The sequence below is a fragment of the Callionymus lyra genome, chromosome 3, assembly GCF_982586985.1.
Source record: "Callionymus lyra chromosome 3, fCalLyr1.hap1.1, whole genome shotgun sequence".
NCBI classification, from domain to species: Eukaryota; Metazoa; Chordata; class Actinopteri; order Syngnathiformes; family Callionymidae; genus Callionymus; species Callionymus lyra.
In genome coordinates this window covers 34,114,893-34,132,199 of record NC_141820.1, presented here as the reverse complement: position 1 = coordinate 34,132,199, position 17,307 = coordinate 34,114,893, and the positions used below count along the sequence as shown (strand labels likewise).

Sequence of the window (17,307 nt, the reverse complement as noted above, 5' to 3'; positions counted from 1 at the left end):
AAAGACCTAAGAGTCCAATGCCTAAATGTTTTCTTTCTTTATCTATTTTTTTGGAAAATTCTTTAAACTTGTGTTCACCATCATGATGATATGTTTTCTTTAAACATATATATTTTTTAAAGAATATGTAAGTTTTCCTTTATTCATTTTAATCAGTTATTATCACTACTTGTTTTTAGTTTCCATTGCTTATTTATTTTACTTTTAAAAAACTATTTTCAATGAGCTGCCTTTTCAAATCCCACCTAATATGTGTTTATTAATAATGCTGTTTTCTTACGCCTTCTGATTTTATTTTACATGACTACTACCTGTTATGTTATATTATTATATATTTCCTTCTAGTATGTTACGTTGATTTCCTTCATTCTAATGTACATGAGAGTGAGTTGGACATCTGGGAAGATCAGGTTGCATCTCTCAAAGACTAGATTTTTTTTTTAAAGAATACCAATAAAATAAACCAGCTCTGGTAGAATACAGACTTATCAACGCACCACATTTGGATTGTCGGACTAAAGGTCTACAGCAAACATTGTGAAAGGTGGATATTTAAACAGTAGAGATCAAATATAACTCATGAATGCGACAGTAAATGACGCTTTTTTTTCGTTTAAACTTGATAAAAAAATAAAAAAATAGTTTCATTTAAATAAAAACGAATTATATTAAGTAAAAAGACATAATCAAGGTATACATAAATAAAGTAAATAACTCAAAGAAAAAGGATACAAAGATGAACCTAGAATAGAATAGAATAACATTGTACTTTCATCATAACATCACAGATATAATACATTTAAATATTAATTATGAATTAGTCTTTTTATCCTTTGTCTTTGTTTTCTCTTTGTTCTTGTTCTTATTTTATTTTGATTATTTTCTATGAAAAATTGCTGTATTTGCTAATAATAATTTGGAAAAAAAACAATTTACCGACGGAGACCTCCTGAGGGATCAATAAAGTTTTATCTAACCTAACCTAAATATCATATAAATGATACTATACTATTCTTTCTTTTCCAAAAGTGTTTGGAGGAAAGGCTGCACCTGCCGCGGTGAAGAAGAGGAGGATGAAGAGGAGGTGAAGGGGGAGGAGTCAGCAGCGTCGCATGAAGCTCTCCAGCAAGCAGAGCCCACAGCTGCTTGTTGTCATGGAGGAGCAAAGATGGCGGGCCTGGCCTATAGCCTAGGCAAACGGGAACTAAACCAACACTTCAATATCAAAAACGCCAAAATCGTGTCTCTGGTCGCCGTGGTCTCACTGGTCATCTTCCACACCGGCCTGCGCTACTACAGAGGTGGGTGAGCCCGGGGGAGAGAGGGGGAGTCACGCCTAGCGCGGGGAGCTACAAGCTAATGCTAGCTAGCGAGATGCGTGCAGGTGTGTGTGAGGCGATACGCTGTATATTCACGTATTTAGACGTTATTTGTGTTACGAAGACTGTGCTATGAACGGCAGAAATTATATATGTGTGACATATATCCATGTGTACAAGCGGGCAAGCAGACAAATGGCAATTTCAGTGGGTTTTCGGTGAATTAAAATCGTCCATCATAATGTTTCAGTTGGTTTACACGTCAGTCTGGGTGTAACACACACACCTCTGGGTGTAACACACACACCTCACTGTCTGCTGCTACTGGCGGTGACACGTCTGTCAACGCTGTCAACACGTATGATCGATGCTGATGGTTCAAGTTCACGTTCTTTTACTGTCAAATATACATGCAGCATAAATGAAATTGTAGTCCTCTCACACCCATGATGCAGAACATGAAGTAGACAGTTGAGACATTAAATAAGAATAAAAATATATAAATAATCAATTAATTAACTAATAAACAGAATATCAACAAAACGAACAAAGTTAAGGCACAGGTAGTGCAGTTATGTCAGTCAGTGTGTGGCTTCATGTTTAGATGCTGGGAAACTATCCTATAACCTCAGAGTCCGATGGTTGCTTCCGTCGCCTCGTAGTCTGAGAAATGGTTCTACCAAGCGAGCAAGCGGTTCAGGGTAGGATTACTACTAGATCAGGTGTTCTGTCCGGGGGGCCTCATGCTAGGACGAACATACCCACAAGACCCTCTTATAATCCTTCCACGGATTAAGCACGATTGTTTGACTGCCACCTACATGTGTTAGAACAAGTTTGTGAGCGTGTAGAAGAACTGTTTTCGTCTGGAATAATCTTTCATGTTTTTCAAAACCTTTAATGTCTAGTTTTTTTGTGTTATAGAAGAGTTCCATGCATGGAACAGTTTTGTGCTTTGTCATTTCTTAAGTTCCTAAAACTGTGACACAGTATTGCTACACATTAAAAAATGTGTCATGATAAAATGTATATTTCTATACTAAGGAATCAAGTCATGTAAATGTTTTTTTTACCCTTCCACCAGAGGAAATATACAGACCCCTAGAAAACATAATCTATCTCTATAATATTTCAAATGTTTCTTTATCAGAGCAGTGTGTAGTTTATATTAGGACTGAACAATGAGGTTTTACATTTGCTCTATAAACCTAACATATCCTAAATGTATGATAAAAATGGTATAAGTAAGTAACTAAGTATTTTTTATTTGTATAGTGCTTTTCCAGACCAGGGTCACAAAGCGCTTAAGCAATCAAAACAATAGTTAATAAAGTATATACTTTAAAGATCAAGATAAAACTGATAACACAACAGGAGTTCCAGAAAATCAAGGAAAAGCCTGAACAAATAAAATTGTCTTAAGATGTTTCTTAAAGGAGTCAGTAGATCCATCAAGCGCAAAGAGAGAGGAAGAACATTTAAATATTTTTTGAAAATGTGGATTTAATACAATATGGAAGTAGTTGTTTTCTTTTGGATTATTAGAGTTTTAGAGTGTTGGAACCACAATAGAAGAAATATGGAAACCTGTTCTCATAGTGTCTACGTCTTGTCTTCAGGCAGCGACTCGTGTGAATGGCTGCTCACCACAGGAAACTACTTGGGGGAGGAAGTATGGCAGCCCTATGGCTGCATGATGCACAAATACAAAAGCGCGTGAGTAGCAAGGAGATGTGTGACTTTCACTGAGGAAGTGTACCGTTATAGAATCTTTGTATAATGTGTATAATGCACTTCTTATACAAGCTCATCACCAGATTGATTTAGCCTTTTCATGTTTTTGGTTAAATATTTCATAGTATGGAAAACTGCATTCGATTTATTTGTGAGCTTTAATGATTATTGGCTGTGTAAGTCAATGAAAATAACAAAAAGAATAATGTCGTCTAAATATATCTTGTCTTCTCACACCTGCCATTGACATTTATATGAGCCGATTAATTTTTTTTGTTTTTTTTCAGTGAAGCCAAGACCTGCCTCGCTAACAAGCATGTGGTCTTTCTTGGCGATTCCCGAATTCGGCAGCTCTTTTACTCTTTTGTCAAGATCCTCAACCCGCAGAAGGACGAAGATGCGATCAAGGTATATGTCAGGGTAGAAATCTGACTGAGAGCTGTAAACTCAAACTGTACACGGGGGGAATAACACGGATTCCATTATTCCTTACTTTTTTCCATTATTCAGCAAGAGTGACTTGTTGACCAAAATGTTATTACAATATTTACATTTTTTAAATTTGATTTGCTAATACCACTACTGCAAAATAAGGGGAATAGAATTAAAGCAACTGTATATACAGTTGGAAATGGAACAAAAACATTGAACTGCTAATTATCTGAATCTGTCAAATAAATGTAGTTTTCAGCAACCTCAATAATTATAAACAACACCAGTGTACTCAGTGTTACAGTGTTGCCTTTGTGACGTTGTTAATTCTCAAAGTGCTCCTCTGTCTCAACACATGCAACATGGACAGCACGGGGACATCACGTATGAAGACAAAAGCTCCTCTGTCAGAGTGGTGAGTTTATATTTGTAATTCATCCTCTGTTCTGCGTGACACGTCTTAACGGCATTGTCGTTCATTTTAGGACTTTCTGTGGTATCCTGAGGCCAATAATTCTATGAAGGAACGCTTGACACCATGGACTCCAGTGAGTAGTAATAGAAGATCCTGTGATGAAGAGATTAATTTACTGAAATACCTCGGAAACAATGAAACTTGTTCAGCTCCCAGTGTTAAAGTTAAAGTCTTTACATTTACCAAAACTATATCTATTTCTCACTTTTTAATAACTAAATTGTTATTTAAGATTAATATCATTAATCATAGTAAGCAAGAGTGTAAAAGGTATGTGCATTAATGTTGAACTATAATTACAGAAATCCTTCGCCACACCTGCTGTCATTGTTCTGGGAGCTGCCGCGGTAAGTGTCGGGCAACATTTTGGAAACGACTGCATCGTTTCGAAGTAGTTCAACAAGGTGTTGGCTGTGTGCTACGTTAGTCATCTCATCCTGTATGTTTTAATTTTAGTGGTCAATAAAGCTGAACAAGGGCAGTGGAGAAACTCTGCAGCAATACAAAAACAACCTGACCACGATCGCAGTTCCCCTGGAGAGGTTGGCTGAGGAGGCCCAGGTGTACTGGGTGCTGCAAGGTACAACACCACCCCCTCCAAACCAAACAAACTGGATGTCAATGACCTTGACACGAACGCTTTACACGTGTTAAATGTGACAAAATATTAATTTATTGAGTATCATATTGCAGTGAAACCTATTGTGACATGAAGAAGGTTGTTGGTTTGTCAAAGGTAGTTTGAAACAATTGCAACATAGTTTAGTTAGTCATGTACAAACAAGGCTACTTGTGTGGTTTACATGGTCTGCCCACTCGGCAAATGTTAACACAAATTCAAATACTGAACCACGATGTGTTGATTTAAACTTGTGAAAATCTGATGGTTTTAGGCAAATGCATTTAAACCTTTAATACAGCAACACATGACCAGTCGTACATATGCAGAGCAAAGAGTGTCTCTGAATTCTGTTTTACTTGATGGACCAGTTACTGATAAATGCAGTCAAACTTTTTCCTCAAAAATGTCCCAAAACGATAATTTGTTCTGGTAACCTTTCATCAATGAGAGTGTGTGTTACTACTGTGTGTACTATGATTCCAATGTCCGGTACCTCCTTCCAGGCCCAGTGAATGAGGAGCTGCTGAGTGACAGCAGGAAGATGATCACCAACAGGCAGTTGGAGCTCTACAACAGCGCAGCGCTGGAAGCATTCAACAGAAGGAAGAGCTACAATAAATCCAAGATTAAGATCTTCGCAGCACATCGCCAGGCTGCTCTGGAAACCATCTCCCAGTCAGCAGATGGCCTGCACTTTCCTAAGAGCACCCAAAATGTGGTGAGCAATGCTGAGTTATAATGGGGCTCTCTACCTCCTCAAAGTTGCAAAGTTGCCATTGTTGGTTTCTCTTCCAGGCGGCTATGGTGCTCATGAACGCGGAATGTAACAAGATTCTGAAGCCGATCGACGGCTCCTGCTGCCAGGAGATGCAGCCTCCCAACCTGCTGCAGAAACTCTCCGCGGGTTTCTTCCTGGCTTCTTTGCTGGTCTTGCTTTTCCTCCACATTATTGGCAGACAACACCACAGGCGCCCGTCGCCTCCAGACGTGGAAAGTCTGGAGGAGAAGAAGCCAGCCACTGCAGTCGCCCCTATAGGCATGAAGGCACCGTTCCAGGCCATCTGCAAGATGGGGGTCATCATGGCCTACTTCTACCTTTGTGACCGTGCAGATGTGTTCATGAAAGGACAGAAGCTCTACTCCCACGCCCACTTCTTCATTCCACTAGTCTATGTATTTGTGCTGGGCCTCTTCTACAATGACACCACCAAAGAGGTGAGTCTCACCGCTTTGTTCTTGTGAACGTTCAATTTTTTAATTGCATAAAAGTTATCACTTGTATAATTAGTCCTGTCCATAAATATTAACGTATATCACAGCTTTCATATTTTAAATAAAGAATTTTACATTTTCTAAACTATTGGTTTTGCATTTCTTTCCCAGACCAAATTACTGAACCGCGAGCAAACAGACGAGTGGAAAGGCTGGATGCAGCTTGTTATCCTCATCTATCATATGTCTGGAGCAAGCGCGGTGAGTTCCATATTTGGATGTGTGTTTAAATCTGTGTATCTGGAGACGATCATCTCCAGACAAACAAACGAAAAGGTTAACTGAACACTTTTTGAATTATTTACGTCCATGTTGGTTTCATCACATGGTGTTTGTAGGAATGTAGGCCTTCATTCAATTTAAGTAATGTTCTTATTTCATTTATCTTGATGTATCTCTGCCCTGATATTCTAAATTCCATTCTGTTGTATGTTTTCTTTGAATTTATTTCACATTACAGTCTCACTGCTTCTATTCAATTATTTTTGCACCTTAAGAAAACTGCCTCATAAGTTGGTAAACCTGAGGAACTTTCTTTTTGAATGGTAACAGAAAAGGATGATTGTTGTTCCAAAGTCTATACTGTATAGGTAACGTGGAACAGATAAAGTTTGAGTTCTGTTATGAAACCGATAACACCTTTTACTTTAGACTTTCAAAACTAAAATCTAAGAAGATCTTATTTATTTTTAAAGTAATTATTAATGATGAGCTTACGTTCACCTGAAATGTCCAGAAAAGGTTCTTATTTACACTGACAAGACAAAACGTATGCCTTGAATTACTTTTATAAATTAAGAAAGTTCTGTTCATTGGGTAAGAAACATTTCTCACAAGGAATCATTTAATTTCTTTTTCATACAAGAAAAGAAATGTTTTTATTTAAAGATATTGCAAGATTAAAATTAGACCTTAATTGAAAAAAAAAAAAACTATCTTGAAAAACATTAAGATTTTTTAATTTTTTAACATTCAAAAGGGAATGCTGAAAAAAAGTACTTGAAAGTGAAGACATTTTTAATCGTGTCTCTCTTGTCTTTTCCAGTTCCTTCCAGTGTACATGCATGTGCGTGTGCTGGTGGCAGCGTACCTGTTCCAGACTGGCTATGGACACTTGTCTTTTTTTTGGTTGAAAGGAGACTTTGGACTTTACAGGGTGTGCCAGGTGAGTGTGCTGGTACTTGCAATATTCGATTTTAAGTGTATCTTTTCCAATTATTAATATAACGACTCTTCCTGCCAGGTAATTTTCCGTCTCAACTTCCTGGTGGTGGTTCTGTGCCTGGTGATGGACAGGCCGTACCAGTTTTACTACTTCGTGCCACTCGTGACTTTCTGGTTTGTCGTGATCTACGGTGTGATGGCTGTGTGGCCCCAGATCCTCCAGAAGAGTGTCAACAGTAGGTGTCAGCGCTGAATGTTTGAGTTATGTGTGGTACAATAGAGTAGTGGCTCAGTTCTAAAATACACCTCGTTTACTACTGAAGCGGAGAGTAAATGATGAAATTATTTACCATGACTAAAATGAGTTAAAAACTAAAAAAAAATGGAGACTAGAAAACCGTTTTCTTGAGGCTTCAAGGTAACGATAAGGGAATACAAATTTCTTTGTGCCGTTTGTTTCCAATAAAAACTTTGCAAGGGTTCTATGACTGTCACACCCAGACCACAAACGCATAAACTCGGAGACCGTTGGCATCAAGCCAGATGTTGCCACCTTGATAACGGGATTTGTTGATTTGTGAACACACCCTGGTCTTCAATTCATCAAACACTAACTACCTCCATACACACAAGTTAAAGAACTTATTAAACATTCAATCTTTGAGTTAAAACTTGATTTTACTCTTCAGTTACTGCAATGGAGTTTTATTCTTCTGCCTTCTTTCTGTCAAACAGTGAATAACATGTGGCACTTCGGTATCTTGGCCAAGTTCCTCATCCTTCTGACAACCATCGTCTGCTTTGCATATTCACAAGTAAGTGGTAGTTTCATTCCTTGTTTCGTTACGTCACCACAAACTATTCCTGGATTGTCATTACAAATCAATAAAGATGTTCTGAATGATGTTGACACGGACCATGTTTTGCTCTAGTTCATCTAGTATAAGTTGAGGTATTATCATCATAGTGATGGTTTAATTATTAGTTTGTTGCCAGGTCTAGAAACCAGTTTTTTTTTTTTTATCTTCTCGATCACATAAGAGGAAAAAAAACGTCCAACTGTTTAAATAGAGTTTAAACATGTTATACAACTTTGTAATTCGATATTTAATGTGCAGTCAAAGAAACATCAAAACACTTGAAAGGTTTCTCGTTTGTTCAGCGAGTTGACTCTCACTTGTCTAATAGAGTCAGTGTGTGTGTTTGTATATGGGAGTGTCTGCATGTATCCTTTGGGTGTAAATGGTTGATCACATATTTGCTTATTTCACCCTGAAAATTAGAATCTATCTACAACGTGCAGGAACTTTACATATGCAAAGTGTTTGATTTGAAAACGTGGCGAGTATTTACAATCGTGGATTGACATGTTCAAGTCAGGTTATCTTATTTTCTTGAATTTCCTCTTGCGTCGCTCTGGAAACCCTGATTCATTGACCAAACCGACTCTTGTCCTCTCAGGGCTCTTTCGAAAGCGTCTTCTCCACGTGGCCCGTCTCCAAACTCTTTGAGCTGAACGGCACCGTCCACGAGTGGTGGTTCAGATGGAAGCTGGACAGATTTGTGAGTGGCAGCTCTTGATCCACATGGTCGCACACTTGTGCGGCAGAAGCAGTGACTCTTGTGTTGTGTCGCAGGCGGTGGTGCACGGAATGGTGTTTGCCTTCCTCTACTTGGCGCTCCAGAAGCGACAGCTGCTCATGGAAGGAAAAGAAGAAGCTCTTTTTACACCCAAGATTTCCAACCTCCTGCTCTTCATCTCCATCCTGGCGTTCTTTGTGAGTCCAGTCTCACTTTGCTAGTGTTTAAACAACGAGATTCATCCAGCAAATGATGTCTCTGAACAAATATAGAGCTGTCGTACTGTTTCAAAATGCACAATTATACTTTACTAACAGCCATAGAAATGATAAATCAAGCCTTAAGTCAAGCTGGGAATCAATCCAGGACATATTTCTAACATGAAAGCGCCACCCTGTGGCAGAGAAGCAGTGCTACAGCTGTAGATGGAAGCTTCTACAAAAATGAAAAGATTAAATCAAGTTTTAAATATTGAGTGATGTCTTCCAGATGTATTCTTTCTGGGCCAGCAGCTGCAAAACCAAAACGGAGTGCAACGAGATGCATCCGTACATCTCAGTTTTTCAGGTAAGACCGGTGTGAGAACCTTGTTTGAACAGTCGTGAGAGACGGTGTTTGTGCTTCCGCCCTCAGATCCTGGCCTTCATCCTGATCAGGAACATTCCCGGCTACGCTCGCTCGGTTTATAGCTCATTCTTTGCCTGGTTTGGAAAGATTTCCCTAGAGGTAAGACACGCCCAGTAACAGCCACTTGTATCAGTGAGTAAATAAGAAACCATTGTTCTAGTTGTAGCTACAAGGAAATCAAACATTCTCAGCTGAAATGTACTTTTTTTAACATTTCTTTCTATTTAGCAGATTAGGTTTAAAATCACTGTCATAGATGAATAGTTCACGTATGTCAACAGAAATAGCAACTTGGCTCTTTACATGTTTATCTACTGTGTAACACAGTAGAAAGTTTGTTTTTTTCACAATAATATATTTTCACCAGCAGCCCAGATTGTTACTCTTCAGTGTTACATTTATCACATTATTAGTTATTTAGTTAAGTTATTACTCCTGAAAAGAAGACTCTTCAAATAAATTGTAGGCAATATATGACAAACTATAATCTTTTGTTAACCTTTTTTTATGTTCTTTAATTTTTTAATAGTAGGGTAAGGTAAGGTAAAACTTTATTGATCCCTCGGGAGGTCTCCTTCGGGAAATTGTTTTTTTCCAATAGCAAATACATACAGCAATTTTTTATAAAAAATAAAAAATAAATCAAAATAAAATAAGAAGAACAAGAACATAAAGAGAAAGAACAAGATGACACAATCTAAGTTTAAAGATAAAGACAAAGAACATACGTCAAAGAAAAACAACAAAGACTAACATAGAACAGAACATCCAGATACTTTCACTCCACTCCTGCCCCCGAACTCAGAATTGTACTTCTATACAATTCAATTATTATAATAATAATTATAATTATATATTATAAACCTCTATAATATATAGAGGTTAAGGATAAATGGTTAAGGAAAAGGTTAAGGATATATGGCGGTTAAGGATAATTATATCATAATTATAATAATTATTATTATTATAATTATAATTCTATACAATTGTAATAGTGCTTCAATTGTTCTTCTTTATCGATTCCTTCTGGTAAAAACTTCTCCCAAGTTGCCCTAGAAATGTCTTTTCGATACTTTGCTGCGAGTGTCGTCTGAGGCAGGAGTTCATGCTTTTCCTCCCCCCCCGTCCCAGCTCTTCATCTGCCAGTACCACATCTGGCTGGCTGCAGACACCAAGGGGATTCTCATCCTGATCCCGGGGAGTCCCTTCATCAACATCCTGGTCAGCACCTTCATCTTCGTGTGCATCGCCCACGAGATCTCGGCCATCACCAACGACCTGGCCCAGTGCGTCATCCCCAAAGACAACGTGGCTCTGCTCAAGAGACTCGGGGCAGTGGGGGTCTTCACCCTCACCTTCCTGCTGCTGGACAGAGCGGCGGGCGGACTGTAGGTGTCCCGATAAAAGCGCTGGACGTCAGAGTCCAGCTGCTGGTCTGACCTGTGGACGAGCTCCGATGTTGCACATGCGAAACTGTGAGAGGACTTCCTGGTAGTCGCACACTGAAGACGAACCATCCCGGGTGGGAAGAAAGTTTGTTTGACAAGCGTGAGTCACACCTGAGAAGTTTGTTATTTTACTGACCAAAAAGAAGGACTTTTTCAATTTTAGCCATTTTAAATCCACTTAAAAGTGAAACATTCTCCATCTATTCAAGACATTACGGTAAACCCTGTTGTCTTATATAGATGTGCAACAATCTCGCCACACTCATGGTTTCTGTGGTTGCCAAATTGTATTTATTTCCCTCATGACTGGTCTTAGCAAGTGATTCTTAAAACAAATGTATTTTGGGTACACACGACCTGCCACAGTGATTCTCTTTAGGTAATGGTTGTTTGGTGTTCGATTGAGGGTTTTCAAGCATTGTCAGGGGTTTTCTTCATTCTGGAAGGATTCTGGCTCCGTCCAGGTGTTTCTCTTTAATTCAGTTTTCATAGAAGAAAAAACAAAAGACGCGGATGGTGAAGTTTGCAAATCCAAGGACCAAGATGTTGGCCCGGGCAGCGAGGACAACACGGGAGTGCAATCGTTCACGAATTTCCCTCCAATTTTTGGGAGGGTCCACTCGGGAGACGTTGCCTTGTGCTGAGCGGTTCCACTGTCGCCTGCTGTAGCTATGAAATTGTGATTTGTACAGTATTTAAAAATATTTAAATGAAGCTTTTATTTTGTATCTTTTTTTTTTTCTTGGGCTTTTATTTTGTATATGACGCACCAACGACTGCTAAAAGTGACACCGGTTAAGAGTCACCGTGACGACAGAAGGTCCCTGGTTGTCTGACCTCTGACCTGCCAAAACAAAGACACCTGAAGTGACGAGAATGTGTTTTTGATGGACCTGGTTGATGATTCATGACGTCACACTTTGCCAAAACGATTCTCCAGGACAATTTATTATTGCCTTTAACGCAATACTATTTCTCCAGGTGAAAGTGAATTTATTAAACTCCTTAATTCCCCATAACCTAGTCAAATAAATTGGATTTTATTACATCTGAATTAAATAACCTTCTATTTACTTTTAAATATGTAGGTTTACAATTTCATAATTCCTTGATAAAAAATCTTGAGTGAGAAACCGTTTTAAATAACCTAAATCTTTAATACAGTTTGAATCCATGGAATGATCATTTATATTTTCATCTTTATAAATTTAATTCATTAAAATAAAAAATGAAGAGGAAAAACAAAAATGGAAAAATGTAATATTGAGTTCTCACTAAAGAATATTAAAGCAGAAATGCTTTGTGAAAAATGTTTTCTAAAATGACACGGTATTTTTCCCTGTGGATGTTGCCAACGTTAAAAAAATTTATATTTCAATTCCAAATTTGATGCAAGGAACATTCGGCCACCATTTGGAAATAATTTAAAAAGATTGTACAAAATCTTGTTTTCCCAGAAATGTTTGGATCAACATGAGTGTGTTTTTGAAGGCAAGGAAAGGTGCGACTTTACTCCGGGGACTGAATCTGGTGGCGTCCTTCAGGGTTATGGGACTCAATCACTATGACCTCTGTAGGTTTTGTTATTGGCTGTGTTCGGGTGTAAAATCAATATTTATATCCGCTGTGTTACATTCTGGTGATGTGATGATAATTTATAAATGCCTTTACTCGGATGTACGTTGTTAACAACAATAAAAAGTTCTGTCACGAATCTGGGGATACAAAATGACACTTTTTTATTGGACACTGTGGTTACCACGACAACTGTTCAACCAACTCCCTTTTCCTCTTGGAGGCCCTTGTGCAAAGTACATGAGAATTATTTGACACGTTTCTCAGCAAATGTAAAACGAAGCTGCCGTTCTAAGTGCAGACAGAAGGTTAATCTCTGAGCAGGACATGCAGGTTAGAAACATGGGCTCCACACGCTCACAGGTTGAGGGCCTCGGCCACTTTCCTCTCCTCAGGAATACCATTTACCTGGAAGACAGCAGACGTTTGGTTAGACTTGATACAATCACAAGAGGGAGCAGAAGGAGCAGAGCCTACCTCCAACCGTCTGAATGTCGACATGACATAATGTTCTCCTTTGGTTAGCAGTGGACAGAGAGAAGCTGGTTAGTGGTGTCATGCAGGCTGGCGTCCGGCAGAGGGCGCTCTCGCAACAGCGAAATGCAGAAGTGTACTTAAAACGAACCAGGTTTGGTTCTGATCCGCCCAGATTATTAAAGAGAAAAAATCCGAGGTAGCTCGTGACAAAACTAATCTGCCTCAAACATTTTGACTATGAGCAAGCTTTGACAATAAGACGCTGACTATTAGCCGGGTCTTTAGAAAAAACAAGTATTCCCTCGCGTTGTGCGCATGCGCCGAAAACCGACTTCGATCGGTTGCATATTTTTACAGTTGTTGAACAAAACGGATACTGTATAAAAAGGTGTGTTTCGTGAGTTAACTTTTACACCATTCATGTAGTTTATGTTTAAACTGAAGTTTTTCTCTGGGTTAAAGTTAAAAAAATGCTCATCGCCTGGAAACATACGTGAAAACGCCTTTGGTATTATTGATGGAGATATTCACTTTAATTTGCTGTTTATTAGGCCTTGTTAAAAAATCGATGAAGGTTGTGTTCATGATAGTTTCTTTTGGACTTTTGGGCGGCTTTTATGTTGATTTTCGGCTTGATCTGGCAACCCATCGTTTATATGTGTCTATACAGCAACAATCAATGCAGTTTTTGTGTTTGCATTTTCATATACGGTACACATAAGTTTATGAGAAAAAATCTGCTGATGCGATGGGTATCACGCTGTATTGCGATATACAGTATATTGAAGAATATATTTGTAGTTTTGTTCGAGTCCATGACTCTGGGATCTTGTGGGCTGTCTATGTTCCTTTAATAACTGAAGCCATCTAGCGTAACTTTAAGTCAAAGTTGAATTGAAATACACAAATATAATAATATATAATATATATATACTTGTGTATATATATATATATATATATATATATAATATGTATATAATGTTTGCATGTTAAAATAGTAAATCAAAATAATATTAAAATAGTTTTTCATTATATACACACTTTATTGAAATATAAACCATAACATAACTATTATATGTTAAACTATTTCCCTAAGACCTTGGAAAGAATGTATTTGTATTTTTTCTAAACACCCGGCTAGGTTTATGTGAGTAGTATGTTAGTAGATACTTTTTCCACATCCATTTCTGTTGTTATAGTAAACATGAAAGCACAACTCTGACATCTATTGTTCTAGCAACCCAGTGGACTCACCCGACGGCCTCTGCTGTGGTATCGTGATCTGGTTCTGAAGGTTCCTGTAAAACATGAGCTCACGTTAGTGCTCGCCCATCCAGAGACCGTGTACATGATGTTTTCTCTCTGTGAGCGTCGGTTCAAGTCACCATCAGTGACTGTGTCAGTGCATGTTCCACTCACGTCTGCGTCTGCATGAGGGGCATGCTGGTGGTCTCGTAGCTGTCGGGGTGCAGCGGCGGGATCACCTCGCCGCTGACCGGGTGGAAGACGGGCAGCGTGGAGAGCGGCCAGGAGATCTCTCTGTTCTTGGACATGCTGCGCAGCTCCTTGCTGGACTTCTGGATGGAGCTGTGGTGGACCAGCTGGATGCTGAGAGAGTGAACGTGCATGAGTCTCCTTCCTGGTTCAACCCGAGTCTCACATCAGCTCGAATTAGTCAACGTCTCCAACCACACACTTCCCTTGTGGCCTCTGACTCTCCATCTACGTTACGCTTCAGTGACAACAATGAAGAATGTTTTCTTCTATTTCTCCCAAATCTCTGTTTCTTAACTGACGTATCTCTATTTTTAAAACACACTTATATTATTTCAACCATCTAGTTTCCTTCATGGTAAATTTGACCTATATTAACATTTGAATTATTCCTTTTTTACTCATATTTGTTTCCTTAGAAATACCTCCACAGTTATTTTTCTCTCTTTTTCTGTCACATACATAGATTTTTCTTATCAATATTTATAAATTAAAAGAGTTCCTCGAGGACATTTTTAATTCATTTAAATTATTTTTTTCTTTGTCATTTTACCTCAATCAATGCTTTACTATTATTTTTGTTCCTAAAGCTTCATATAAACGTCTTTTTCTTCATATTGTCATCAAAGTGTTGCCCCTCAGTTTAACCCTAGACCAGACCAGAGAAAAGTGTGGTTTTGTTTTCTTTATTCTAGAGCATCATTAAGAGCCAAACCACTGTCTATATTTCTACATAACATAAAGTTAAAGAAAGTTTAATGCTTAATATATAGCTTTTTAATAGTTGTTTTTAGGACTTTCACTCTCCTTTTCATTCTTTTCATTTATGGATTTCAAAGTAAGATGTAAAAACAAATTTCAAATAAATCCCTTAACGTCAAATTGATATGTTTTGTCTGCTGATTAATATGAAGAATATTTGAATAAAATGAATTAAAGTCAGATTAAATTAAAATGTTAGCTCAGATTAATGATATTGTTTTGACAAAGATCTATATTTTTCCAGTCATATTAAACCTAAATTCTTCCTCAGTTGGTCCGTTGCCGGCAGTGCCAGTACACAATGTGCTCAGTCAGGAAACTAAATTGATCGCCCCCTGCTGTGATTGGCTGTCATAACCACATCATATCAGCGACCATCTCGCTCACATGATCATAAAGGTCAGTTGGACCCTCGTCAATACACTGGAACATGATCAACACAAATATTATGAATGTGATAAAAAAAAAAGTCAGTTTGAAGTAAACGTCTGACTTTTGTGAAGCTCATGATGAGATGACAACATGATGACAAATGATGGAGAGAAAGCAAGAAGGGAGGGAGGAAAGAAAATAAAACGAGATGTGAAACACTTACTCGGGTGTTTGCATGTTTCTTTTTTCCCTAGAAACAAAACAAAGTGGATGAATTAAATGCCAATAAACAGAGACAGGAGCACACAAGTGAACGGGTGAAGACAGGATGGACACGATGATGGATTATTGACCGAGTCCTCAGCCTGGAAATGCTTTTTTTGCATGAATAGCCACGGATGTCATGGTCGAGCCGTGACACGCATTTACACGGGTGGACTGAGTCGAGAGGATCTGTTCGAGTGTGTGTTCGAGTGTAACTCCAGCACTTACACCCCTTCACGTCTGCAACACATGGAGTAGCCCAGGATGAAGAGCAGCACCACGGCCACGGCGGACGGGACGGCCAAGGTGACCAGGAAGTCGGAGAAGTAGTCCCTGCTCTTCAGGGACACGGACGGAGGATCGTACTCCCCGAATTCCGGCAGGATCCCCGTGCCCGGGTCCGGACGCGTGATGTAGATGGGGACGACTTTATTGATGTCCACCTGAGGGACCGACACAAGTTGAGTCTGCTGCTCTGCGTGGGAACAAAGTGTCTTCACAGCAGCGAGGGCAGGAACCGCCTCACAGTTGCTCCTGAGTGGGATGTGAGCGGTGGGAGGCGGCGTGAGAAAGCGGCGGCTTCGCAGACTCACCAGGGAGATCTTGCACCAGTCGATGTGAAACTGAGCTCTGAACTTCTTGTCGCAGCTGATGGCGGGCTCCATCTCCTGACTGCAGCGCAGCTGGTTGTGTGGGCTCTCCACTTCTCGTAGGCAGGAGGAGAAGGCGACGTCGGCGCCGACCATCACGTACACTCTGGAGAGACAGACGGAACTCGTGTTGGTGACAGAGATAGAACAGTCAGCTCCACTTTTTTCCCTCTTCCCAGCGATTTCTCTTCCTAAACGCCGCCTCCGCAACTTTGATGTGGGACTGTTGCCTCCGACAGACATCAGCGGAGGAGCTGCAGCTCCCCTCAGACCTCATTAAATTAAACGTCAGCCGGTGACATGAGCGTCCTGCTAGCAAAACCATTTATCATCCGCAGAGTCGACCAACATGCCGTGAAAATAGAAACATCACATCACAGCACCTGGGAATTCTGGAGGATCATTGAGGCAAAGATAAGAGTTCAAGAGTGTTTTCTTTACTGTGGTAAATTGGTTTGTAACATAAGACTTTATTTTACATTCCAAAAGTTTCTTTTTAGTTTCTGTATAAAAGACTCCATTTTGCATTTGCCAGCGGCTGTAGAAGTCTTTCGCTGATATTCCTAGCAATGTGTTTTCACTTACAAGGGTATGAAATGTTGTCATTACATGATTGAGTCCTTGAATGTGGCTAAAGAAACAACATTTTTGAATGAATAAGAAAAAGGTTTGGTCCAACTTGTTTTATAATGAAGGAAAATATTTTTTTTCAATGATGATTACATGATAAGGGAAACTATTCACTTAAACCGTCTTACTTTTAAAGCAACACTATGTAACATTTTGCAATTATTACTTTTTCAAATGTTCTTTAATTATTGGTTTTCATTTTTCATCATCCTTGACTCATGTATAAGAACTCTAGCTATTATTATTTTTCTTTGGATGAACCGGCCAGAGGCCCATCCATCCATCCATCCATCCATCCATCCATCCATTTATCCATTTATCCATTTATCCATCCATCCATCCACTCATCCATCCATCCATCCATCCATCCATCCATCCACCCACCCATCTATCCATCCATCCATCCATT

General features: G+C 39.1%; 2 protein-coding genes across 7 annotated transcripts in view; one reads left to right on the top strand and one right to left on the bottom strand.

The window, feature by feature from the left end:
* Nucleotides 1-1,094: 1,094 nt before the first annotated feature.
* Nucleotides 1,095-11,402, top strand: casd1 (CAS1 domain sialic acid O acetyltransferase 1). 3 transcript variants are annotated; one of them, XM_087787638.1, is made up of 18 exons: nt 1,095-1,301; nt 2,939-3,035; nt 3,341-3,461; nt 3,856-3,900; nt 3,971-4,033; nt 4,263-4,307; nt 4,417-4,540; nt 5,086-5,297; nt 5,378-5,797; nt 5,966-6,055; nt 6,900-7,019; nt 7,098-7,254; nt 7,754-7,833; nt 8,480-8,581; nt 8,656-8,796; nt 9,089-9,166; nt 9,233-9,325; nt 10,358-11,402. In XM_087787638.1, the coding sequence occupies exons 1-18, from the start codon at nt 1,169-1,171 to the stop codon at nt 10,616-10,618; spliced, it is 2,382 nt and encodes a 793-aa protein (XP_087643764.1). In that variant the 5' UTR covers nt 1,095-1,168; the 3' UTR covers nt 10,619-11,402. The 3 variants fall into 3 exon arrangements, with proteins under 3 accessions (XP_087643764.1, XP_087643762.1, XP_087643763.1); XM_087787636.1 differs by having other exon boundaries at nt 5,086-5,300; XM_087787637.1 differs by having other exon boundaries at nt 1,095-1,305; nt 2,943-3,035; nt 5,086-5,300.
* Nucleotides 11,403-12,388: 986 nt separating this feature from the next.
* Nucleotides 12,389-17,307, bottom strand: part of sgce (sarcoglycan, epsilon) — a 16,873-nt gene continuing 11,954 nt past the window's right edge. For 2 of the 4 annotated variants that reach the window (XM_087787642.1, XM_087787639.1), the window contains 7 exons: nt 16,212-16,374; nt 15,847-16,061; nt 15,578-15,604; nt 14,146-14,334; nt 13,981-14,024; nt 12,727-12,764; nt 12,389-12,657 (listed from right to left, as the gene is read on the bottom strand). In XM_087787642.1, the coding sequence (XP_087643768.1) occupies nt 12,607-12,657; nt 12,727-12,764; nt 13,981-14,024; nt 14,146-14,334; nt 15,578-15,604; nt 15,847-16,061; nt 16,212-16,374 (727 nt within the window). In that variant the 3' untranslated portion in view covers nt 12,389-12,606. The remainder of the gene's footprint in view (nt 12,658-12,726; nt 12,765-13,980; nt 14,025-14,145; nt 14,335-15,577; nt 15,605-15,846; nt 16,062-16,211; nt 16,375-17,307) is intronic. The other 2 variants (XM_087787641.1, XM_087787640.1) reach the window with 2 other exon arrangements.